Source organism: Eublepharis macularius, chromosome 14, assembly GCF_028583425.1.
Source record: "Eublepharis macularius isolate TG4126 chromosome 14, MPM_Emac_v1.0, whole genome shotgun sequence".
Taxonomy (NCBI): Eukaryota; Metazoa; Chordata; class Lepidosauria; order Squamata; family Eublepharidae; genus Eublepharis; species Eublepharis macularius.
The window spans coordinates 59,780,059-59,806,731 of record NC_072803.1 but is presented as its reverse complement, the minus strand read 5'-3'; the positions used below and the strand labels follow the sequence as shown (position 1 = coordinate 59,806,731).

At 44.7% G+C, this 26,673-nt stretch overlaps 1 protein-coding gene across 2 annotated transcripts in view; it reads left to right on the top strand.

The window, feature by feature from the left end:
• Positions 1-4,470: 4,470 nt before the first annotated feature.
• PHYHD1 (phytanoyl-CoA dioxygenase domain containing 1) overlaps positions 4,471-26,673 on the top strand; it is a 31,963-nt gene continuing 9,760 nt past the window's right edge. For both annotated transcript variants that reach the window (XM_054998620.1, XM_054998619.1), the window contains exons 1-7: positions 4,471-4,588; positions 8,274-8,432; positions 16,285-16,360; positions 19,192-19,239; positions 24,035-24,090; positions 24,253-24,315; positions 24,411-24,432. In XM_054998620.1, coding sequence (XP_054854595.1) covers positions 4,556-4,588; positions 8,274-8,432; positions 16,285-16,360; positions 19,192-19,239; positions 24,035-24,090; positions 24,253-24,315; positions 24,411-24,432 — 457 coding nt within the window. In that variant the 5' untranslated portion in view covers positions 4,471-4,555. The remainder of the gene's footprint in view (positions 4,589-8,273; positions 8,433-16,284; positions 16,361-19,191; positions 19,240-24,034; positions 24,091-24,252; positions 24,316-24,410; positions 24,433-26,673) is intronic.

Here is a 26,673-nt window from a genome sequence, read left to right as displayed (position 1 = left end):
ATATGATTTCAAAGAATCCTGTGTGTTTCTTCCTCGTTTCCCTCTTGAGTGTTCCGCCACCTCTTTTCCCAGCCAAAAAACCCTGGTTCTAAGGCGGTTTCTTTTTCTTTGACAATGGCTTTATTTTACACGATGAGTTTAGCTAGACTTCCCGGAGCATTCAGGCTAGCTTGGACCTTTGATCCTCTCCATAACCCGGGGTCCAGGGATGCAGTTAACATAGGAGACGGACAGCGGATCTCTGGGCCTCCCTAGCATAGATCATCCTGGCCCAGGTCTGGCACTTGGGGAGCAGGGATGGGAATATTGTCCTGGAGGGAGGCTACTGACCTAAGGACATTAACCTCAGAGCATGCCCGTACCGGCTGGAATGGGCTGCATGCTGCCATTCAGACACCCAGGGGTTGTTATCATATTTAGACATGTCTTCACCTGCAGCCATTAGTTCACACCAAAGGTATTTTTCAGAGGGAAGATTTATCAATAATTGGGTTGGAGCCCCCAGGTCTGTTAGAGGGTTCTGGATTCCAATTTTCCTCCCCATCCTGTGTTGCCATGCTGCCTATAGGAGTTACAGGACCGGCCAGGTCCAGGTGGAAAGCGGGGCCTGGAGAGGGAGCTGCTCCGTAGGTGATCTGGGAGTTTGGAGGACCTGAAGAGTGGGGGGGGGCATTATTAGAATAAATTATTATCAGAACAAGTTCAAAATTATTTCTCCATGGATTCGGTGATTCTTAATTTCCCTAAGGAGTCTGCCAACTCACCAAATCTTTTCGGTAAAGTCTTATCCAGGCAGCGTCGTCGAAGTTCATGGAGCTTAGAGCCACTTTCGTGGTGGCATTTAGTCCTGAATATACTTCTTTTATAAATTTCCTGGAATTTATACTTAAGACCAGTTCTCCATGGGGAGTCAGTATCTGGGGGAGGGGCCCACCGAACTCCGCCAGACACTTTTTCTGTGCCACATAAACCTCTGGGGCATCTGTGGGGCACGGGTCCACATTAAAGTAAATTTGATCTCTGTTATCCTCTGGGAGAAGAAGCTGCAATACCGCCTCCTTCCGAGGAAGGGCATCATCAAATAGACCCAGCCCTGCCTCAAACAAACCCATGTCTGAGGCCGCCATGCACCGTTTACCTATCTGCTCAGTTCAGGACCACTAGCCTCGGGGTAGGACTAGTGCACTTGAGCGATTGAAGCAACAGCAGTTTCTTTAGTCGAAGGTCTCAGTTGGTCAGCAATAGCCTTATAATGAGTGGCATTCCATGAAATAAAGTTCATAGTGCGCTGGCAGCTTGGACAGGCAGGGCAGGAACTGGAAAGGTTGGAGTAGCCAAAGCAGGGATATGGGGCGGACGAAGGGTTGGGCCTGGGGTTATCACGGCCGCTCTCTGGGGACCTTCCTCACTTATTTCAGGCCTTAATTCCCTTTAAGGGGCAGTAGGGGCTGTTAGCGGAGAGGGTTCTGAAGAGCAAGGAGGCACTGAATTGGGGTCAGGGAAGGCTGGCTCCATACGCACTGCAGTTACCAGCCCTTTGTGGAGTTTCAGGGCTTCCTCTAGTTCTTGTATTTTAGTCTTACTGTGCCTGGCTTACTTCATCATGGGAAGCTTTGGCACTATTGGCTAAATAGCAGGCGGCTGTCTGAGGGCCAAGCTACAAGTGACGAATGACACCTGAACAGCAAGTGAACAGACTCAGAGCCAAGCTACAAGTGATGAATGACACTTGCCTGGCAAGTGAACAGACTCACGTGTATTCCTCCCTGTTCACTTGCGCTCCACTTGATCAAGTGGAGCGCAAGTGGAGGGCAATGAACAGGGAGGAATACACGTGAGTCTGTTCACTTGCCAGGCAAGTGTCATTCATCACTTGTAGCTTGGCTCTCAGGCCGTTTTCACACATTTTTACCGTCACATAAAATCGTGCAAAACTCACAGAACGACAGCGGCTTCATGGCACAATTTCCACTTGATCACTTGATCACATGTGAGTCTGATACACATGAGTCTGTTCACTTGCCAGGCAAGTATAATTCGTCACTTGTAGCTTGGCTCTCACATATATTCCTCCCTGTTCACTTGTGCTCCACTTGCGCTCCACTAGATCACGTGATCAAGTGGAGCGCAAGTGAACAGGGAGGAATACATGTGAGTCTGTTCACTTGCCATTCAAGTGTCACGTGTCACTTGTAGCTTGGCCCTGAGATTCCTCTAACACTGTGGCAACATAGCCCAACTGAAGCAAGGGAATGCCTTGTGTTTTTCAGCTGGGTACTGCTTGGTTCTGTTTTGTGGTGTTTCCCCAATGGCTGAATCCAACATCTGGCTGCTGTGAATGACACTGGTTCTGTTGGGCTGCTTGCTTCAGTTTGGTTTGGGTGGAAGGGATGTGATTCTTTGGTGTGAGGTTGGTCTCCTTGCTTTACTTTGGTTCGGGGAGGGGTGGATTCCATTCCCGTGCTTCAGGTTTTTTCCGTTGGGCTTTCTCTGGGATGAGTTCAGCTTGCATTTGGGAATTTTCCCTGGCCATGGCAGCCTTGCCCCAGTGTGTTTCTGCAATGGGAGTCACCTTTGAGTTTTTCCCCATAGGAAACAATGGAATGACTGGGGGAACCTTGTTCAGGGACCCATAGAATTGACCCCCAGGATCCAATCTTCCTGAAAATTAGGAGGATCTTTAGAGGACAGTTAGGAGTAGGTCCTATGCAAATTGGGTGGAGTTTTCTTGAAAAATGTCACCCCCAGCCCCCTCTCATAGCCCCCCCCCCGATATTTTCCCCATATGAAATAATGGCCAAATTTGACTGAAAATTCAGTAAAAATTATGGATACCTCTTTTTTGATTTGAAATACACAGATTTTACTGAATCAGCCAAAATTAATCCAAATTCCAAACCGAATTGCACAACCTCCAGAACCAAGTAAAAGTAACTAGAGTTCAGAGTAGAAAGTCCTTTCAGAATGCAAGGGGGTACATGGAAGTATGACACTGAGGGCCAAGCTAAAAGTGACGATTGACACTTGAATGGCAAGTGTCATTTGTCACTTGTCGCTTGGCTCTGAGTGACTCCTGTGGGAGTAATTTTGGAAGCAATGGGAAGATTTGAATTGGGGATCCTAAGCTGTCCCTGAGCACAGAACAGCCAGATTACATTAATGGGCAGTGATTTGCATACCATGCGCCAGACGATACAGGAAGAGGAGGGGTCTTCCAGTCTCTTCTGCAAAAAGTACATTCAGGCTGGGAGTGGGGGGTGTATGCAGGTAAAAACGAGCAGGCCTCATCAGTTATAACTGCTTTTTATCTATTTTTAAATTATATGTGTTGCGTCTTCAGGTGAAAGCAGTAAACCGTTGGACATAGTCAACGTTTAAAAAGAAAAGATGGATGTTTTCCAATTATGCAGAAGAGTCTACTTTATATTTATATCAATGGCCTTTAAAACATGGGTCTATTTGTTTATATTCATTATTTATATTGTGGTCTAGCCCTTTTGGTGTATCCTATAGTTTGAGCGACAGATTTATCACAATTAAAATTTTACTCTCTTAATTTTGCATCACAGAACTGCTGCTGGCATTCTCCTGTGCCAACGACATTTTTGTTCAAAGCAAATCTTGTGTTTCTGTTGCTCTCATTGCTATGCCTACCCTTTGAAATGCTGCTTATAAATGTTGATGATTATTTGTTTGAATTCTGGTTGATATTTTAGCTCTGGGCATTTTGTTTTGAAATGTGAGTTGTCTCAAACAATTTTACAATGGAAAGGTAACCAATATTTATTTTAAATTAAAATTAACAAGAGCCAACTGCAGAAACAGGACACTTTCCCTCTAAGATCCAGAGGAGTTCGCCGTGTTAGTCTGTAGTTGCAAAATAGTAGAGTCCAGTAGCACCTTTAAGAATAACCAACTTTATTGTAGCATGAGCTTTCGAGAATCACAGCTCTCTCCGTCAGATGTATCATCAGCGTTTGAGAACCACAGCTCTCTTTGTCAGATGCACCATCAGCTTTTGAGAACCACACTCTCTTCATCAGATGCATCTGACCATGCATCTGACAAAGAGAGCTGTGGTTCTAGAAAGCTGACGATGCATCTGACGAAGAGAGCTGTGGCTCTCGAAAGCTTATGCTACAATAAAGTTGGTTAGTTTTAAAGGTGCTACTGAACTCTTCCCTCTAAGCTTTCACAAGGCATTATTCACTCTGTAGCTGAGATCTGAAGCGGATTTACCAAATCCTCTCCAATCTGGCTCTTGCAACTAGGACTTGGGTTACTCATCGGATCTTCTAAATGTTCCTTCTATAGCCTCCTGAAGGAAAAAAAGATGCACCAAGGCTTCCCTGAGGACACTCAAGTCCAAAGAGAAGGCAGCCAAAGTCCTTTGGAAGGGGCCTCTGAAATAGTTTGGTTTGCGTAACCAGCTAGATTGCCTTTATCTATTTGTCACGTGATGCTGGAAGGGCTCATAAAGAGAGACGGAGAATTAACTGCTCAGAAAGGAGCTGGCAACCAGCTGCAGGGCTTCCTTGTCTCTCATTTATCTCGGATGGCGTTGGTAACCCAGGAACAGATTTCTCAGGTAAGATAAGAAGGCACCAGGCTGCAGACAGAGAGCAGATTGTAAGTAGCCAAGCTGGTCCAGAGAAAGATTCCAAAAGCAACAGTGGTGTAATACCTCCTTTAAAACCCTGCTGTCCAGAGAGAGTAAACGTGTGTGCAGTCCTTAAAAGTTGCATCTAATTTGCAAACAGTTCCTCTTTCCTCAACAATTGCATTTAGCAATGATTTGTTTGCGGAGTGATTTCTGGGTTCTTCTCCAATCACATTAGCAGCTTAAAGATCCTGCTGAGACTGAAAACTTCTTAGGAAGAGCTGGACCTTAATCTCTTGGCAGGGAACGTTACTTTCATTTTGCTCTTCCTTTGTGTTAAGAATCGCTTCTTCTAAGCCTAAAATCTGCCTGTCTGTCTGTCAAGAGGTAATCTTTTTGTTTTCTACAAAAGGCAATGTGCAGTCAAAAGTGAACAGGAGGTAGGGTTGCCAGCTCCGGGATGGGAAATTCCTGGAGATTTTGGAAGTGAGGCCTGGAGAGGGCTGGACTTGGGGAGGGGAGAGACCTCGGCTGGGTATAAAAATCACAGAGTCCACCTTCCACGGCCGCTGTTTTCTCTGCGGGAACTGATCTCTGTTGGCTGGAGATCAGTTGTAATTCCAGGAGATCTCCAGCCACCACCTGGAGGTTGGGAACCCTGACGGATGTCTGTCTTTGTCTGTACAACAGACTCTGGTGAGTCTACCAGGTAGAAGTATAAAATCCTGGTGTGTGCATAAATCTTATTTTGGCTCAGTCGAATACAAAGAGAGCCCTGCCAGATCAGACTAGAGGTCCCTCTTGTCTGGCATCCTGTTTCACACAGTGGCCAACCAGATGCTCTGGAGAGGCATAGATACAGGCTGCTAAATTGATTCCCAAAGGAGCTGGCAAAGCATTTTTCACTCTCAAGACGTTCTGAGCCCAGTAAAATGCCCCCTGCTACTCAAAGGTGTCCCAGTTAGTTGTGGGTGGGGTCTGGTCAAAGACATGGCCCTGTTGGCCACTGTGGATAATGAAAGCTGCACAATGGAGCCCGCCTCCCAGGCCTGTAGAAATGCCCTCCACCCTAGAATTCTCCCCAGTAATTGGGTTACACTCCATCCCTGACACAGGAGCCCCACGGCAAATCTGTAGCGGACAGAGAGGTCAAGTAGTGGAAATGATAAGAATAATAATAACTGTGCTTACATACCACTCTTCTAGACAGATTAGTGCCCCACCCAGAGCGTTGAACAAGTTAGTGTTATTATTATGAACAGGGCCGGCTCCAGCGTCGCCGGTACCTGAGGCAGCTAAATGGCTGCCTCTGTGTGCGCGTGCGCGCACCGAGCTGTGTGATGACGTCACCGCGTGTGATGTCATCACACTGGGCTGGTACACGCGTGGGGGGCCTTCCAGCCCTCCCGTTCAGTTGCTCTGTGGGCCAGGTGCAGCCGGCTGCCACTGGCTGCGCCTAGCCTGCAGAGCAACTGAATGGGAGGCTGCCTGCTCAGCTGCCCCACGCTGCCACCACCAGCACGCGCTCCTGGCCAGCGCCAGCGGCAGCAGCTCTGTGGTGCATGCCCGTGCCCCCGTGCCAGCACCCCTCTGGCGCCTTAGCACCCTGAGGTGGCTGCCGGGCTGGCCTCAATGGCCGGGCCGGCCCTGATTATGAATGTAATCCACCCTGAGCCTGCCAGTGCAGGGAGGGTGGAATAGAAATTGAAATAAATAAAAATAAATAACAAATTATCTCCACAATAGAGCTGGGGAGCTGGAGCTGAGAGGACTGGATTACGCAAGGCCACCTACTGAGCTCATGGCAGGAGTGGGATTTGAACCAGTAGAGTGCTGATTCACAGTAGAGTTCAAACCAGTAGAGTGCTGATTTGCAGCCGAACCACTTAACCACTGTGCTACAGGAGCTGCCTCCAGACCCCAAGTATAGCCCTCAAACTCTTAGTTATGCAAGTGGCATGCAGGGAAAAACCAAGGGCTTGCCATCTCATGTCTTGCTAAAACATCTCCTCTCAAGGAACAGAGTCCTGGATAGCCAAATGGCTCATTTTCTCTTCCTCTTGAGGAAGAAAAATCCAAATGCCTCTCAAGGGAAAATTATAAATTCTCAGGACAGGAGGAAGAAGCCCTCTTCCACCTTTCTTTTCTCCTTGGATACGCACAAGCCATGAATGACAAAGTCTTTACCTAGGGACTCTGAGAATGAAAATAATGATGAACTTTCTAGTGACTGCAACTTCAAGAAATACTAGCCTGTCCTAATGAAACATCATTTAGGATAAGTACGAATCGCAGAGTGAGAGGACAGCATGTTTTCACCTTTTCTTTGTATCTTTGCTTAACCCGATGCTTGAACCATGTCTACACTTTATATTTGTTTATTAAACTTTCTTCAAATGTCAATGCTCTGAGACTGACCTATGTAAACATACCACGTTTACTCAGCCTTCCTATCTGAAATGCGGCAACTGGGAGCAGCAGCAGGGAGACTCACCATCCCTTGAGCTCAAAATTGTGAACGTGAAATTGAACTATTGTCGAAGGCTTTCACGGCCGGAGAACGATGGCTGTTGTGGGTTTTCCGGGCTGTATTGCCGTGGTCTTGGCATTGTAGTTCCTGACGTTTCGCCAGCAGCTGTGGCTGGCATCTTCAGAGGTGTAGCACCAAAAGACAGAGATCTCTCAGTGTCACAGTGTGGAAAAGATGTTGGCAGGTCATTTATATCTACTCAGAAGGGGTGGGGTTGAGCTGAGTCATCCTGTAAGAGTTTCCCAGGGTGTGGAATGCTAATGGCGGGAGGCTTTACTGTATCCTGAGGAGGTTCTTTTGCATATGGATTGGGGCTTGATGTGCTAATCTTCTCTGCAGGGCTATCGTCGGGCAAAACTTCAACAGGAAAGAAGAAACCGTAAGAATGAACAGAGCATGGTTTCCAGTTCTGAAAAACACCAGGCTAACAAAACACTCTATACCCGACAATAGCCCTGCAGAGAAGATTAGCACATCAAGCCCCAATCCATATGCAAAAGAACCTCCTCAGGATACAGTGAAGCCTCCCGCCATTAGCATTCCACACCCTGGGAAACTCTTACAGGATGACTCAGCTCAACCCCACCCCTTCTGAGTAGATATAAATGACCTGCCAACATCTTTTCCACACTGTGACACTGAGAGATCTCTGTCTTTTGGTGCTACACCTCTGAAGATGCCAGCCACAGCTGCTGGCGAAATGTCAGGAACTACAATGCCAAGACCACGGCAATACAGCCCGGAAAACCCACAACAACCATCGTGAAATTGAACTGTTATCAAACACGTGACGTGGAGAAAATTGAAGAGTGACTGTGCAATTGAGCGTATGGAAAGTTGTAGGGGGGACATGTGAAATGTTCATTTGAGCATCCCAAGCTACAAGTGACAAATGACACTTGCCTGGCAAGTGAACAGACTCACGTGTATTCCTCCCTGTTCACTTGCCAGGCAAGTGTCATTCGTCACTTGTAGCTTGGCCCTGAGTAATGTGTAGAGAGACTCATATGACAAAGGGTTGCCTAGCATTCTTAAGCTCTTCTCTGCGCAGTTGGCTACTGGTAGCGGCCACAATGGGATGTGGAGGGCTTTTGAAGAGTCCTTGCTCGAGCAGAGACTGAACTCTGATGTGCTCTCTTCCAGTACCACAAAGATGGCTTCCTGGCTCTAGAACATTTTTTTACATCTGAGGAGTGCGATGCAATGCAGGCCCAGATTCAAGAGATCATCGCTGATATGGACGTGCCCCCTCACAGCCGCACGGAATTCTCAACAAAGCACGAAGAGCAGCTCCAAGCCCAGGTATAAGAATGAACTTTGGGGAACAGCCCCCAGATCAAACACAAGCAGGCAGCACCCCATAATGTACAAATATTGTGTCCAGGCATGGGGTGGCTTCACGTGTTAAGTTTTTCCGGTATATTCCATGACGCTGAATTCACAGGGTGGGAACATGATTTACATCATACGTGGTGTGTGTGGTACCTATGATTCCCATATCTGCTGTTCCCACTCTAGATCAGGACTGTGATGGTGTGCAGAAGGAGCTTCACACACACCCACACCCACACACACAGCACTGTTGTAACCATGGTCTGAGGAAGTAACTATTTGGCATGCTGTAGAAGACTAACTGAAATCCTAAGCAGAGTTACTTCAGTTTAAGCCTATTGGCTTAGATTGGAATAACGCTGCTTAAGATTTTGCTGTAAGTAGCACCATGTGATCTTGCGCAATAGGCCAAACAACACACACACACACACACCAGATTCTTAATTTCAGGATAACCGCACGAGAGAGGGGAGGCTGAAGTGCCTTCTGCATGTGTCCCAATCTGGAGCAGGAACTGGGTGCAGGAGAACACGCATAACCTGCCCTAAGATGTTCTAGATGTATGACGATGTCAAATACAGGTGCGGTACAGGTACACATGAACAATTTGAGATATGCAGATGACACCACATTACTAGCAGAAAATAGTGAAGACTTGAAACAACTACTGATGAAGGTTAAAGGGGAAAGTGCCAAAGCAGGATTACAACTGAACATCAAGAAAACAAAAGTAATGACTACCGAGGAACAACACAATTTTAAAGCTGACAATGAGAAAATTGAAGTTGTTCAGGATTTTCTATTCCTTGGCTCAATCATCAACCAACAGGGAGACTGCAATGAAGAAATCAGAAGAAGACTAAGACTTGGAAGAGCAGCTGTGAGGGAGCTAGAGAAGATCCTTAAGGACAAAGATGTCTCTCTGGGAACCAAGACTAAGATAATCCAAACTATGGTGTTCCCCGTTGCCATGTATGGATGTGAAAGTTGGACAGTAAAGAAAGCTGACAGGAAAAAAATTGATTCATTTGAAATGCGGTGCTGGAGGAGAGTTTTGCAGATACCATGGACAGCCAAAAAGACAAATAAGTGGGTACTAGATCAAATCAAGCCTGAATTCTCCCTAGAAGCTAAAATGACAAGACTAAGGCTATCATACTTTGGTCACATCATGAGACCAGATTCTCTGGAAAAGTCAATAATGCTAGGGAAAGTGGAAGGCAGCAGGAAAAGAGGAAGACCTAAAACGAGGTGGCTTGACTCAATCAAAGAAGCCACATCCTCCAGTTTGCAGGATCTGAGCAAGTCCGTTAATGATAGGATGTTTTGGAGGTTTTTCATTCATAGGGTCGCCATAGGTCGGAAACAACTTGACGGCACATAACACACACACACAGGTACACTTGAGTTTCATTCAGACATCATAATTTTAATTTAAATACTGTGGATTGATCAAAGTCTGGTTCGTTATTATGTACAAATGCAGATGAAATCAACAGCAGCCTGTTCATGGGCTTTCTCTGTGGTGGCCCCTACCCTGTGGAACGGCCTGCCTGAGGAGGTCAGGAGAGCCCCCACTCTCCTAGCTTTCCGCAAACGATGCAAAACTTAATTATTCAAAAAGACTTTTGTATTGTAGGGAAGGGGTCTCAGATGCTCTGCTAATGAGTTAGGGACCATAGACTTCACCCATAGACTTCACCACTATGTTGCCTTAAATATGTTATTTAAATATCTGTTGCTTTAAATATGTGTTCCTATGTCTGCCCTAGAATTGCTTGTGTTCTGTTTCAGTATTTCTTCAACTCTGTATTGAATTCTTGCTAATGCTATGTCTTTGTAAACTTATGTTTATTAACCCTGTGGCATTGTTTATGAAATTGTCCTTGATACTCTGTACTAATCTTACACTGTGTAAACCGCCTTGAGTCTCAGTAAGAAAGGCAGACCATAAATGTCATTAATAATAATAATAATAACAACAATAACATTCCTCTGAGATGGCTCAGGCAGGATGCTCCCTCTTTGCTGACAGGGTGGAGAGTAAGCAAGAAACAGACAAACCATGATTTGTTGCATATATCTAGTAGGCTAACCAGAGTTTGTTACAGAAACCATATTTTGAACAAATCATGGTTTATTACGATGCACGTCTGAATGCAGCCTTGCTGTACAAATTATTTGAAATGGCCACACAATAGACACCAGTACAGAAAGCAAAACTATACTAACTGGATGCAGATGGATGCTGGTTTTGTCTTAATGGTAAGGTTGATTTTTCAAAACAAGGCTCAGCATAATATCTGGAATATCTGCTTTTTTCTAGGGTATAAGCTTCTGTGAGTCAAAGCTCACTTTTATCCAGTACCAAGATATGAGTGCATTCTCTGGAAAATTGCGTTGGTCTCTAGGTGCTATTGTACTTGAATTTTGTTGCTACCATCCATTAACACTGCTACCCACCTGAACATATCTTCATGGAATATCTGTGTATCAGAAATGTTGCTATCCTGTTTGCTGGGAAACCTCTTGAGAATGCTTGCAATAAACAGTTAGAAAACATCCATCCATGAGAGAAACGTTCAAAAGTAAAACATGCAAATGCCAGCGAAACACATAAAACAACCACGAGGAAGTATAGCTACAGCTAAAAATACGGAAACAAATCGTACATATTGATTGCATTTCTGTTCAGTCTGCTCAAGGCAGCCTGTAGGATGCCTAGGAAGTCTCCCACCCAAGTACCGACCCGGATCTTCTTGGCTTCATGATGTTGTTCAACCCAACCCAGCAGATAACAACTTTAAAAGAAATGTGCAGAAAAACAGACACCGTTTCCCATTAGTCCAGCCCAAACACCTGGTGGAAAATGGTAGCCTTTACTTAGCTTCTGAAACTCAATGCATGTTCATCCTGTGGAGGGGAATTCCTATCTGGACCTTCAATTTGTTGGATAATGTGCTATTATAGTCATTTGCCTTCTGACCTCACTTTTCCTGCCTCGGGCATTAAGTTGTCCTGAAGGGCGGTATATAAACCAAATGTTATTATCGTTATTATCATGGGGAAATCCAGGGAGTGGAATGATTATGCCTTTTTGTACTACTCTTCCCTTGCAGAGTTCTAGATAGATATTTGCCTCTGTGCAAAATCAATAGTGGTTTTGTGCACAACCATGTGGCACCACAGAGAATTGCTGAATGTAATGATGCTTTCTCATGTGCTTCTTGGACTCAACGTTAATAAGATGTGGGGCAGAAATGGCACCCACATGCCCACTGTAACTGCTAGCTGGGTTGTCATATTATTGTGTCCCCAGGATGCAGTTGGGATGTCTGCAGAAACGGAAAGAATAGTGTATCATCTGTCCCCCCAGAGTCTTCTTACTGACATGCAGATACCCTAACATTTAGGCCTACACTCCCCTCCCCAAAACAAGATGGGTCGTCAAGCCTATCAGCCAAGCAGCACTCACTCATTCAGGGCTGCAGAGAGATGGCCTGGGGCAAAGTGTAGCCTTGGGCCCTCCTTCTGCCCCACCACAATGGCTATCAGTAGATAACATAGCATATGAGCCAGTGCGGTGTAGAGGTTAGTGTCAGCCTAGGATATGGGAAACCCAGGTGCAAATATCCATGCTGCCACAGCAGTGTGCTAGGTGACCTTGAGCCAGTCACACACTTTCAGCCCAACCCACCTCACAGAGTTGTTATGGGGGTCAAATGGAGGAGAGGAGAACAATGTAAGACATTTTGAGACCCCACTGGGGGGAAAGGGGGAGTATAAATGAAGTAAATAACTACGTGGAATGTTGATGTATTATGTAGTATAGTGCGTAGCAGGGCTTTTTTTCTGGGAAAAGAGGTGGTGGAACTCAGTGGGTTGCCCTCGGAGAAAATGGTCACATGGCTGGTGGCCCCGCCCCCTGATCTCCAGACAGAGGGGAGTTTAGATCGCCCTCTGCTCCGCTTAGCGGAGCAGAGGGCAATCTGAACTCCCCTCTGTCTGGAGATCAGGGGGCGGGGCCACCAACCATGTGACCATTTTCAAGAGCATCCGGAACTCCGTTCGACCATGTTCCAGCTGGAAAAAAGCCCTGGTGTGTAGTATTTAATGATGATAAATTCATTAATCACCATGAATGCTGATTCAGTAGATATGCAGATAGGCTTCCTGTGTGACTCTGTAAACTACTGTCCTGAAGGTCAAAGATGAGATTGTTACCTAAAGGGGGGTTTGAATCTTTGTGAGTTGGGGGAATTAGCGTACAAGAAGAAGCAACAAGAGGGGGCAAATAGCAGGATCTCCACTAATATATACCAGGATAGTCCCCTAGATAACTCTCTGAAAGAACCAAGCAGGTGTTCAAAAGGAGTGGTTTTTATTAAAGGGGAAGCAAAAGCAAACACACAGGAAAATATATGTAGCATATATGCAGAAAACTAACTAGAAAATAGGAAAAAAATTGGAGAGAGATTCAGGGTTGGGTGATATTTACCAGTCTAGAAGACAGAGGACGTCCGCAGAGAGTAGCAGCTTGAGCAAACGGCGCTTCAGAGCAAGAAGAGGGAGAAGGCTCAGACGTGTCTGAGGGTATGCATAGGATCCCAGGACACACAGCACATGGCAGGGGAGTCCGATTATACTGTGGAACATACCCTGGGGCAGGATTGTGTCTTCTGCCCCCCAAACAGTAACTTAATGGCTGTCTCTGGAGGTGAGACAATAAAGTAGGAAAGGTTTGATTAAACCTTCCTGGATGTAACTAAAGGTAACGATTAGTGGAAGTGAAAAGTTAATCAGATTCCTGATTAACTCTTATTAGGAAGGTGGGAGGGGGAAGATCAGCAGGGTGTGGGTGAGATTAACTCAGCAATTCCTGGAAGACCTCTTTTGTCTTTACATCTCTGCACATCTCTGGGGTAGCCAGTTCTGCTTCTCGACTCACATTCCAGTAATTTTCCTTTCCAGCCAGATCGGGAATGTTTGTGCCTAGCCAGGCAACGTAACATGTGCTCAAATATGTCCATATTCATAAGCTCCTTTAATAGTGTGAGGGTATGGCCTGACTGCTAACAGTTGGCCAGGCATAAGTTTGCCTGTTAACCCTAAGCAATATGTGCTCAGCCTTGTAGAGCCGCAGGACAGCTGGCCCTCCTTTCTCCCCATCTCTGCACCTGACCAATTCCCCACTCCTTTAGTTAAACATTCTTAGCAAACAAAAGCAAGAGAAGCTAAAGCTACGTCTATCCTACTTTTTAAAGAAAGTTTGTTTTCAAATAAATCAATACTTCTGTTTTCTACCATGCTGGCCTCCTGTGGAAAAAAAAAGATGCAGGTAATTGATTTACTGCTTTCTGTTATTTAAAATGATTTATATGATCGGAAGAATAACCAGTTCCTGATTATCACAGGCTGTTCTCCTTAGCCCATTTTAACATGTCCCCTTTAGCAGAGCTAACGGGAAGCTTCCGGGGAACTCCCTCTGGGCAGATGTTATGTCCTTGTGGTGCTCAGGTGATGGAATCTAATACACATTTTCTGTTTTCCTGTAAGATGAGCAAAGAGTAAATATGCTAGTTCTGCTTATGGCTACATTTCCAGCCCGCTTTATGGACTGCTATGTGTAAAATTTATTTATTTAATTTATTTACATTATTTATAGTCTGCCTTTCTCGACTCAAGGCAGATTACACATAGTGGGTCAGTTCAATGAGAGCCAAGCTACAAGTGACGCCTGACACAGGTTGGACACTTGTCAGCTTCCCTCAAGTTTTGATGGGAAATGTAGGCATCCTGGTCTTGCAGCTGTAATGGAGAGCCAAGCTGTAAAACCAGGACGCCTACAATTCCCATCAAAACTTGAGGTAAGCTGACAAGTGTCCAACCTGTGTAAGGCATCACTTGTAGCTTGGCTCTCAATTTCAGGACATTTCAATACACATGTAATAGGGTATACACCTGCACATTTGCAGATTTAAAACCTGGAGTCTGACAAGAGGGTACAGAAACAGTGGCAAAATAGACTTCGTGGACCTTAAAACACTGTGTGACCAAGTCCTGAAACCTCTTTGATTGATTAGGTTCTGTGGGCCTCAAACTCTTATAGTAGGCATTTATTTGTTCTAACTTATACATGGGTACTTTCTAAATTTAATTGTGTTTATGTGCACATTTTTGTGCTGGGCCCAGCTTAAGTAAGTCCAACAAGCTGTTGTGTTTTATGGACTATTTTATTGTGAACAAAACTTATTTAAAGTCTTTATCCTGTTTTTTTTGGTTAAGATACCCCTAAACCACTTCCCATCAGGATAAATTCCTTAATTAAAAAATACAACCGTAATCCAAAACACATCGATTCATAGTTCAAAAACTAAGGCTGTGAGCTACCGCAATAAAGTTGATGACGATGATGAGTTCAAAACAATTTGGGGATAATATGTCACCCTAGAGGCAAAATGACTTCTTCATTGAAAGCAAACATAACGTATGGAACTCACTGCCACAAAATGTAGCAGTGGTCAGTACAATGCTTTAAAAAGGGATTAGACAAATTTATGGAGGAGAGAGAGTATCAATGGCGACTGGACATGAAGGCTAAATGGAAACTCCACATCTGGAGGCAGGAGTCTGTTGCTTTCATGCCTGGCTTGTAGGTATTCTGGGGCCATTTGATTGGCTGTTGTGGGAAAAAGGATGGTGGACTAGATGGACCTTCAGTCTGATCCATCAGGGCTGTTCTTATGTTCTGTTGTCATCAGTTGACTTTGAGAAATACTTATCTACAGGAAAAAATGTAAATAGGGAGACCAAAAGGCCATGGAATGCAATTGGACTGTGACTAGTCAAATCTCATGGACAAAGTCTGAGAGTTTACAGGACCAAGAGCTGCTGTAGCATAGTGGTTAAGTGGTTGGGTCCTTTGCTGGTTCAAATCCTACTTCTGCCATGAGCTTAGTAGACAGCCTTGGGTAAGCCACTCATCTCAGCCCCAGCTATATTATGGGGGCAATAATAACACTGGTTTTATTTGCAACTCTGAGCGGGGCACTGATCTGTTTAGAAGAGCGGTATATGAGTGCAGATATTATTATTAAATGTCACAAAACTATTGCAGGTTCATGACCTTTCTGACCCTGTTGTTCATAGCTTCCCCCCTCTATGTTCATGGCCAATTTCATTTGTTCATTTGCCATATGTTCATTTGCCAATTTCGCCTCTCTACAGAGCCAGGGAGATCTCTGCTCAGAGGGTTTGTTAATTTCCTTTTTGCCTTCCAAAGGGTCTGTCAGTTTCACCTCCCCTTCTAGGAGGCTAAGAGGAAATTAACAAACCCTCTGAGGATCAATCTTTGCTGGCTCTGTAGAGAGGGGAAATTGACAGAGCCTTCTGATCTGTCTTTTAAAACTCAGCTTCCCGGCCAACACTGCAAATCCTTTCATGTAATTTGTCTCTTGTAGCCTAGCTCTAAGTGCATTTGACTTCTATTCATTTAGGATTCAGTCAACATTGAGGTTTCCTTTCCCACTCTAGATGTTCATTAAGCTTGCATTGTGAATAGTCATGGTGCTTATCTTGTATGCCTTCGAGCTTTGCATAGAAAGGTCACAGCCTGAACGCCTTACATTCACAGCCTTTTGGACCAGCAATTTATTTTTCTCTGTTTGGTGTTTGTGTGTGTGTTTGCCATCTGAGGATGCTCTTCTTGCATCTGATGAAAAGCTCATGCTGCAAAAATAAACTGTTAAGTCTTTTGCGAGAATACTTGAAATAAATAATTCGCATGTTCATTAAAATAGTATTGGTGTTTCTTCTCCAACAGGGAAGCGCAGAATATTTCCTAACCAGTGGAGACAAAATCAGATTCTTCTTTGAAAAAGGTGTTTTTGATGAGAACGGTAAGTGTTAATTTTACGCGAAGCACAGGGTAGTGCTGCAGAAATTGGTTTAGAACCCTTTTGCCTTTGCTTATCATCACGGCTTTCAAACTTTTCTCATTCATCCTTGTGAGTCATTAATACTCTCATTTTACACTAAAACTGAGAGGGAGAAAATAAGTTGCTGAAAGGACTCTGGAGTCTGTTTGCTGGGATTCCGAGTCAAACTATACATGACATTGGAGTTCTGTAACTAGCAATTCCAATATGGTTTGGGGGGGGGGGGCTTAAAGCAGCTTGGGTATGTGTGTGCGTGTGGCAGGGGTGAGATGGATCAGGACCAGGGCTCATTTTGAGGGGCAACGTGCAGGAACGTAGTTCTGGTAGTTCTCCAAAGAGGCCACATGTCAGGTGGCCCCGCCCACCTGATTTTTGGCCCTTTTGGGCCCATTTTGGCCTAGATTGGGCCCCAAATGGCCAGGATTGGGCCTAAAACAACCAGGATTGGTCCCAAAATGGCCAGGATCGGGCCTCTTACAGGTGGTGGATCACTCTCCTGTTCAGCTGTGACCCAATTCTGACCATTTTGGGCCACTTTTCAGCCATTTTCAGCCCCTTTTTGCCATTTTGGGTCCAATTTCGGCCCTGAATGGCCAGGATTGGGTCCAAAACAGCCTGGATAGGTGAGGTCAGGGGGTGTGGCATATGCAAATCAGTTATGCCAATGACACACTTCTGGTGATGGCAAGGGGTGTGGCATATGCTAATGAGTTATGCTAATGAGTTCCTGCAGCTCTTTTTCTACGAAATGACCCCTGATCAGGACTGAGGGGCTGGGGAAGAGGGTGAATGACTTTTCTCCCTCCCTTGCAACATTGTCCTGATTAAAATCCCTCCCCCTGCTCTTTTAATATGGGTACTGTTTTTCCCCAACTTGGGTCAAAAGCAGCAGGAGGGGTGTCATACTTGATCAGGGAAATGGTGTGCACGGAAAGAAAAGCTAGTCCTTCTTTCCTGACTACTGTGACCAATACCCTATCTGATGGACCATATAAGAGTCTCCAAGCCTGTTGAACCTACAGATCTAAAATGTTGGAAGATTCCAACCCAGTCCCCTCCTACAATGGAGGCAGCTGCTGGCCAAATGGTGCTTTCTGCTGGCCAAATGGGATGCTTCCTGGGCTCTTTTGAATCATCTTCTGCACCAAAGAGGCACAGACAAGCCGGTGAGCTCTTTGCTGTGTGGAAGAAGGCAATGTGTGCCTGAAAACACATATGTGGGTGCCCATGGCACACTGTGGCACGTCTGCTATGCAAAATGGGCAAGACTGAGAGTTGTGGATTATTAAGAATTGGTCTACACGAATTCAGAACCATCATAGGCTAAAGCTTGGTCTTTACCACCTTAAACTGCAGGCGGGTGTTTGGGAAAACAACACTGCAGATAGAAAATGAACGCATCAGGGAAAAGGCGAAGCTAGAACTTCCTGGCATGCTAGTTTTCCCCAACCAGGATGCTTTTGATTTGGAGTTGAGGGACAGTATTTAAGCAGATGACTTCCTCTGTCAGTAGCTGTGTTTACAGTCCTTGAAATTCTTAATATGGTATACAATTTGGCTTCAATTTAACCCTCTTAATTAGGTGACATTTCCAATTCCAGCCACTGAGATGAGTTTGAATGGAGCTTCTTTCAAACTCTGGTAATTGTTGAACCAATCTTACAACTAGCAAAATATAAGTTTAAAGTATGAACTCCAGTTCTATTTTACAGACCTCAAGGATTATACAACATAAGTATCTTATAAACTAATAGCTAAGTGGCCCTGATCTGAGGATAGTTAAACCCAGCACTTTGGGCCATGAACAAACAAGACAAATATTCCTACACACCTGAAAAATTACTCAGGTTTGCAGAAAAATCTGAAATCTAAAAAAATATATATTAAAAAAAGATTAAAGGAGCTCCTGTAGCATTAACCAGATGGCCTCAGTGGCTGTTGCTAGGCAACCAAGTAACAGTTAAGACAGTATTCCAGGCTTAGTTTCTGGTAGTAACGGCTGTTTAAGCCTTTGAGGGAGAACTCATTGGGGCCAGATCCAGAAACAATGACTGGGCAACTGAATACCACATGATTTACATTACTTACCCATGCCTAGCTGCTTGCTACTGCTCAATAGCAGCCCCCCTAAAGACAGTCTAGTATAGTGGTTAGAGTTTCAGAGTAGGATCCAGGAGACCCTGGTTCGAATCGCCACTCTGCTGTGGAAGCTCACTAGGTAACTTCCTCTATCCTACCCCTCAGGGTTGTTGTGAGGATAATATGGAAGCAAGAAGCACAATGCAAGTTCCTTTGCATCCCCAATATGAAGAAAGGCAATATATAAATGAAGTAAATTAGTCAATATAGATGAAGATGAGGGGCAGATAAAAGGTAAGTTATTTGATGGGTTTGAAGGAGAGAAGGACATAGGGAAAGGTAGGCATATGGAGGCTGCTAGGAGGAGGGTAAGAGGAAATAGTGTGGAGAAAGGGATATAGGGAAAAACGAAGCACCTCATAAAAATCCTTGCAGGTTCCCCATCACGCAACTGGGCCATAGGGGAGAGGCTGCCTGGGGTGGAAGGGGGAAAGGTGAAAATGGGGACAGACAAAGGCATGTGGGAAGGAGAGAAGGAAGCAGAGAAGGGCGGAGAGGCTAAGGGGGGGCAGGGAAGGGAAGGGAAGGAAGACACGGCACAGGAGGGGAACATGAGATGCCCCCCGCAAGTCCTTGCAGGTCCCTGCTTGTTCTAATCTATTTGTTCTGTGGATATCCTTTTAATTCGGCTTTTTTGTTTGGTTGTTTCTTAGGGGATTTTCTGGTTCCAAAGGACAAATCTCTCAACAAAATTGGTCATGGCAAGTATGAAAGATGGTGGTATCTTAGAGGGGGCAGGGTGGTGAGCACCATTTTCAATAAAGGAGTTACTGCATATTGCAAAGAAACTGCTTGTCAGGGACCGTGCTGCACGGCAGAGCACCCATGCTCTGCACTTTGGGTGCAGAAGGTCCCAGGCTCAATCTCTGGCACCCTGTCTAAAAGCATCTCAGCTGGTGCAGGGGAAGTAGGCTTGACAGGTCACCCACTATAGGTATACGTTGGAAAGCCCGTGGAAATGGGCAGGCATCACGCTGACATCACATCCAGTAAAACCTGGAAACGATGTCATGGACACTCTATAGATTTTGCAGTATCTCTATGGGTCCTATGAGGGAATTTTCATTTTTTACTAGAACTGATGTCAGCGTGAGGCTGGTGCACTAGGCCTCATTCTCTTATTGCTCCCAGGGGTTGCTGGCTGTAGCCTGGCATCCCTATGGGAGAGGCATTTCTCTGCCCAGGAATGTGCAGAGTTGTGGCCAGTCAGGATAGATAGAACTAAGATAGATGGACCAGCAGTCTGACTTGGAATAAGTCAGCTGCTATGTGGTATATGACTTCAGTGCTCTCCTCCTAGTATTTTCAATCATTGTAAGCAGGGCTTTTTTTCTGGGAAAAGAGGTGGTGGAACTCAGTGGGTTGCCAGCACAGGGGGCAACTCTTGGCGGGAGGCACCACATGTGTGTGTGCAAAGTGCATGCATGCTCCCAGGGCCAATGACATCACTTTGGGTCAGCTGGAACAAGGGGGGAGTTTTTAAAAGTTTAAATCGCCCTCTGTGAAAATGGTCACATGGCTGGTGACCCCGCCCCCTGATCTCCAGACAGAGGGGAGCTTAGATTGCCCTCCGGGCAGTGGCGCAGAGGGCAATCTAAACTCCCCTCTGTCTGGAGATCAAGGGGCAGGGCCACCAGTCATGTGACCATTTTCATGAGGTTCCGGAACTCCATTCCACCGCGTTCCAGCTGAAAAAAAATCCCGATTGTAAGATTAGCCTCTGTGCAAAGGTATTTTATTCTTTTCATTTCTGCAACTCCCTGGAGCAGCTGTATTCAGCTTCTCCCTCATCAAAATAAATCATGATATGTTGTTTTTTTTTTACTGATTTAAAACATTTTATCTCACTAAAAAAAAACTTGACAATTTACAGCTTAAAATAAAATAAATATAATTTCAAAAACAAGGCAAGACAAAACTAGGAATACAAACATAGCCTTTTGCACCACGACAGACGTAAACCACTAGTTAGAGCACATGCAAATGGCATGGACGTGGCCTGATGTCTAGATGATAACAATGAGGGGGCTTGGCAAGTCTCACTAGGGAGGGAATTCAGAAGCTGAGGTGCCACCACTGGAAAGGCCCTCTGTCCAGTGCCTGCCACATCAGCCTCCAAAGATGAGGACACTTGGAAGGGGATTAAAAAGGATATCTTAATTCATAGGGCAAATCCACATGCCCTCAGAGCATCCTGGTGTTGTGCTAAATGTTCGCTAAACACCCGGAAGTATAGCGTCTTTCTAGCGCGATTTCTGAAATTGCGCTAGAAAGACGCTATACTTCCCGGGTGTTTAGCGAACATTTAGCGCAACGCAGGGACACGCCAAGGGCGTGTGGATTTGCCCATAGATAGGTTCATGAGGGGGAAGGTGATAACCAATAATGTTTTCTTTAGTGTTGTGAAGCACCTTTCAGAGCACAGAAGTTCTCCAGAACTCTCACCTGTCTGTTTGTGATTGTGTTTGCTTCTTGGGATATGCCTTCAGCATCCTTTCGCGCTCATTTTCCTTATTCCGCGTGTCCTGTTCTGTCCCAAAGATTGCCCTCTCTGCTTCTTTCAAAATTTGTTTAAAAACAGATTGCAGCAGCTTGGCATCCTGGAGGCAGAATTTGTATGCCATTTAGCATGACATTCTACACCTTCTGAAAAGGAAATACTTCTTCACGTAACTATGTTATGGAACTAATTTCTGCAGATGGAGCAACGGCTGCTAATTCAGACTGCTTTAAAAGGGGGATTGGACAATTTCATCAATGGGTATTAGCCACAGTAGCTAAATGGAACCACCACGTTCTAAGGCGGTATACCTCCTAAATGCCAGTGGCCGGCAGGAGACCACTGCAAGAGCAAGGCTTTGGTCTCTGTTCCCGTTTGTCGGCTGTCTGGGGACATCAGACTGGCCGCTGTGGGAAAGAGATTCCTGGACTAGATGGATCATTGCTCTGATCCGGTGGAGATGTTCTTATATGCGGAGAGAAATTATACAGAGTGTGAGAACTACAGCTCTCTCCTCTTATGCGGCTTTCAAAAGCAAATTAAAACTGTTCTGTTGCAGGATTCTGAACAAAAAGAAGCAGGAAGTGAGCAACCTCTGCCATCTATTTCATAGAGCTAGTTTGGTGTAGTGGTTAAGAACGGAAGGACTCTAATCTGGAGAGCTGGGTTTGATTCCCGACTCCTCCACTTGAAGCCAGCTGGGTGACCTTGGGCTAGTCACGGCTCTCTGGAGCTCTCTCAGCCCCACCCGCCTCATAGGGTGTTTGTTGTGGGGATAATAATGGCATACTTTGTAAACTGTTCTGAGTTTACAAGGTTTAAGTTGAGTTTAAGTTCTGAGTTTAAGTTGTCCTGAAGGGCAGTATATAAGTCGAATGTTGATGATGAGGAGGAGGAGGAGGAGGAGGATATGCTCTCACACTACTTGGCTGGAAAGCAAGATTTGGGTCCGGCAGCACCTTAAAGACTAACTAGATGTCGGACTATGGAATCCCAGTTATCTAGAGTTCGTTTCCCCCCTTCTGCAAGAAGCACAAAGTTTCTTGATTCCAAAAGGTTTATTGAAAGACAATGCTCAGGATACAAGTAGCCATATTCCAAGGACTAGGAAAGCCTTGGCTGGACGAAAGCTTTGTTGAGAATGACACACAAAATGAAAGTAACAACACTTCAAACACCCATTCCCAGCCTCCCCCCTTAGTCCTGTCTAGAAGGCCTGGGAAGGCGAGGACGTCAAGGTCGGCCGGAACAGGTTGATAAGAATTCTTCGCTCCCATGGATATATGCGGCCTGGACAGCACCTGGGCCTGGAGGGAGAGAACTAAACAGCCACAGATTATAACATGAGAACATGGCGTAGCTATGGCTTGAGAACTGACTAGCAAACTGACACTCTGACACTAGATTTCCAGGATATGAGCTTTCGAGAGTCAGAGCTCCCTTCGTCAGATGAGTAACACATATCAGATGATGATTCTATCATGAGCACATCTGGAGTGTATTTGGCTTTTGGTTCAAAAGCTTCAGAGAGAACTCAGGTGCATCAATAAATAGTGAAGGAATGTATATTTCATTTCATTTCATTCATACTATGCCTTTCTCCCCACTCCTTTCCTCCATTTGTCCCCACAACAACCCTGTGAGATAGGTTAGGCTGAGAATGTGTGACTGGCCCAAGGTTACCCGTGGCAGAGTGGGGATTTGAACCTGGGGGTCTCAGATCTTAGTCTAACACTCTAACTATACCTCACTAGCTCTCGTAATTTTTAAGATACTTATTTACTCCCCCCCCCCCACACCTTTCCTGAAGGCCTTATTAATGTCATTTATTCGTGAAGTGGGATTTCAAGCTGCTTATAAACCTTATGGGTATGAGTATGGGGAGCTTTAATTTGCAGATTAATCAGGAAAAGCTTTATTATTTATTTAATGGTTTTGTACTCTGCCTTTCTCCTCAATGGGGATCCAGAGCAGCTTACAACATTATCCTCTTTTCCCTTTTATTCCCACAACAACCCTTTGAAATTATCAGATGTCTTAGCGAAGATAAATTTTAATCAGTGAAGCTGTGAATCAGAGGAACATTTAGGTTTGATTCTCCCGAGGCTGTTTCGATTCTGTTGTGTTACTAAAAGAAATCCAAGTCAGCCATTCTTTCTAACAATCAAGCACTAGCTTTTCTTACTAAATTTTATTTTATCTTGCGTTTCCTTTGAATTTCAAAAAGGCCCCGTGATTGCTAATTTAAGTTTATAGCATGGCCATACCCTGAAAGGAAATCTGAGGGGGAGGCATATTAAGGAGACTGTCAGGCTACGGATGACAGGATATGGTAGACAAATCCCTGGACCATTGCAGCAAGACACAGGTTCTTGGTTAAATGGCTTTTTATTCAGAAATCCAGTTCTTTCCATATATATGTTCATAGGTTTACTCAGAGGCAAGAAAGCATCCAAGCGGTACAGGCTTCCTTGATAGGAACAGAGACTTGAGAAAAGTACAGCTCTAAATACTCAACCATTTCCCTCCTCCCCAAACCACAAGTTTGCGCAGGAAGAAGTCTGGGAACTTCTGCTGGAGTTTATACATCAGCTAGACAGAACAGAAAGAAACGGTAACATTTCAGGCAGTGCAAGGTCATTTCAGTGAGCTTCAAAGAAAGAGATAGCACAGCTGTGTTCTCAGGCGAGAAACACAGTGATGATTATAGCATTTGCAAAATGAAATCAAAGCACAGTATCAGCAAATGTTCAACCCCTAGAACCATGACATGGATGTAGGGAAACAGACATGACAGAGACCATCAAATGTTTCCAGTATTAAGGAGATGACCAAATGTTTACTATTGGTGGTATATAAAGATCTTAGGGGGAGACAAAGGAAAGCCAGAGTGGAATTTTCATTGATGGTTTCTTGGCTCTGCTTCCATTTCACTTCCTTTATCTAAAAGTTTCCCCTTCGGGGAATGAAATGCTATCTTGTCTTCTTTCATGCAGCATTACATGCCTCTGATGCTGTCTTCAAGCAAATGACTCATGCCTCCAAAGTACAGGTGAGTGAAGAGTGGTCCAAAGCATCCGCTTGAAGGAACATAGCTAGAAAATGAGGAGCCGGGGAGCTTTTGAACTTGAGGTGCATGCTCCTTAAATTACGTCTGTGTTGGTAGCGAAGCACAAGATTTAAGATCTCTTGCAATTTTTGGGATGCTTCACAGGCCCTGGCGAGGAAACTTGGTCTTGAGAACCCTGTGGTGGTGCAGAGTATGTATATATTCAAGGTACTGTCATCATAGCTCTCTTTTTAAAAAATGAGATAAAATTTGTGGATTTATTTCTCCCAATAAAATGGTCTTTTCTTCTCTCTCTCAAACAGCAACCTCACATTGGTGGTGAAGGTGAGTTTTCTATTTTCTTACATTAGGACTAAAATCCATACTGGAGTGCACCACACACACTGTATCGTATCCTATGTCTTAGATTTGTTTGTTTAAAATTTAAAAACCCTACTTTTAGACTGCCTTTGTTCACAGAGAGAGACAGGGTTGTTTATAAAGAATGTTTGCTACAAACTATAAAATAAGATAATTAAAATAAATGTATTTTAAAGCCACATACTAGTTAATAAGATTCAGATCATCTGATGTATCACAGAGCTTTACCACAGAACCCAAAGGGCCTCAGAGCCAAGCTACAAGTGATGCGTGACACTTGAACGGCAAGTGAACAGACTCACGTGTATTACTCCCTGTTCACTTGCGCTCCACTAAGAGCCAAACTACAAGTGACACCTTACCCAGGTTGGACACTTGTCAGCTTCCCTCAAGTTTTGATGGGAAATGTAGGCGTCCTGGTTTTACAGCTTGGCTCTCCATTACAGCTGCAAGACCAGGATGCCTACATTTCCCATCAAAACTTGAGGGAAGCTGACAAGCGTCCAACCTGTGTCAGGCTTCACTTGTAGCTTGGCTCTTAGTGATCAAGTGGAGCGCAAGTGGAGTGCAAGTGAACAGGGAGGAATACCCTTGAGTCCGTTCACTTGCCGTTAAAGTGTCACGCGTCACTTGTAGCTTGGCTTTCAGCTGCCTCTCCCACATCAAGCTTTTACATGCCTTATGGAATGGAGACAGGGCTTTTTTTCTTCTTGATATGCAAAGATGACAATACAATAAACACAACTATTAACACTTGAGTTCTACTAAATAGAAACAATAGAACCTATTATTATTAACACTGCTTAACGTTTAGATTGTAAGAATTTGCTTTTAGATTTGACATTGTGCATTGAAACTTCCTTATCTATTGGTTTAGAGTGCGTTTATGAATTTAAGATAGATTGATAAGCTGAATTTGGACTCGATATATCTTTTTTTGGGATATATTCAGTGAAAGGCATCCATTCTTCTAGGAAATCTGTTGTTTTAGGGTATATAGCTGATTGTTGGAGGCCGTCCGTAATTCTTCTGTAAAGAAATGGTTCCCGATCTTAGTGTACCAGTGGTCTATTGAAGGAGCTGGTTGTGCATTCCATCTTTATGTTATTGCTGTTTTGGCAGCAACCAAAAGATTAGATATGAGGTCTCGTCTGATTAAGGGATGGTTCATATTTTGCCATTGATCCAGAAATATTATTTTGGGTTGTAGAGGGATGTTGTATCCAGTTTTATGGGATATATGTTTTAATACTTCTTTCCAAAAGATATTTTTTTCATTGCCACCAGCAGTGTGCGTATGATCCAATTTCGTCACATTTTCTTCAACATAAGGAAGGATATGACTTTGAGATTGTAGCTAGCTTCTTTGGGGTAGGGAGGAGACAGTTCTCGACTGCACTGACACCTGTTCCAGAGTGCTGGGATAGCCACTGAAAAAGTCCGGGACCAGCCCACCACTGTCCAAACTTCCTTCCAGGAGGGAATGGAGAAATTGGCTCCATGAGCAGATTTAGCACACAAGTTCATTCATGCTACATCTTTAGCTGCTTTATTAACCATGGTTATATGAAATGCGCTTTGTGGTGACATTTGAAATAAAACCACTGCGTAGCAACAGGAGCAGTGCCAGGGTTTCTGGTGCTCATGGCGCCCACACACACCAGCTGGCGTGATGACAGCTGCCCTGAGCCGCCCCAGACGCCTGCCCATGGCCGCTGCGCCCGGCTGGGGGTGTGTGCGCACGCTGCAGCTCTGTGGTGCACGCTCCCACCCCCAGCGCCTCCTCTGGTGCCCCACACCCTGAGGCAACCACCTACCTGGTCTCAATGGGCACGCCAGCCCTGAGTAGCAACACCACTTGTGGCTGCCTGGCCACAGAGATCAAAGGATAAGGGAGGATATCCTCCATGAAGAAGTCCTATCATATAAAAATTGTATATGTATATGTGTATATGTATATGTATATGGCTGCAGGTATAAAAGATCAAAACCTAAAAGTTCAATTAAAAATAATATATTCAGCTGTTTTTGAATGTTTTAAAACAAATGTTTTAAAACAAATATCCCAGATGAGTACATTCCACCACCAAAAAGGCCCTGTGGTATGCAGAGATCTGCCTGCCTATCCCACAACTTCCCACACACAGCCTGTCCACAAAAGAATCAAAGCCTAAATATTCATTAATCCTTGGGGACTTTAACCTC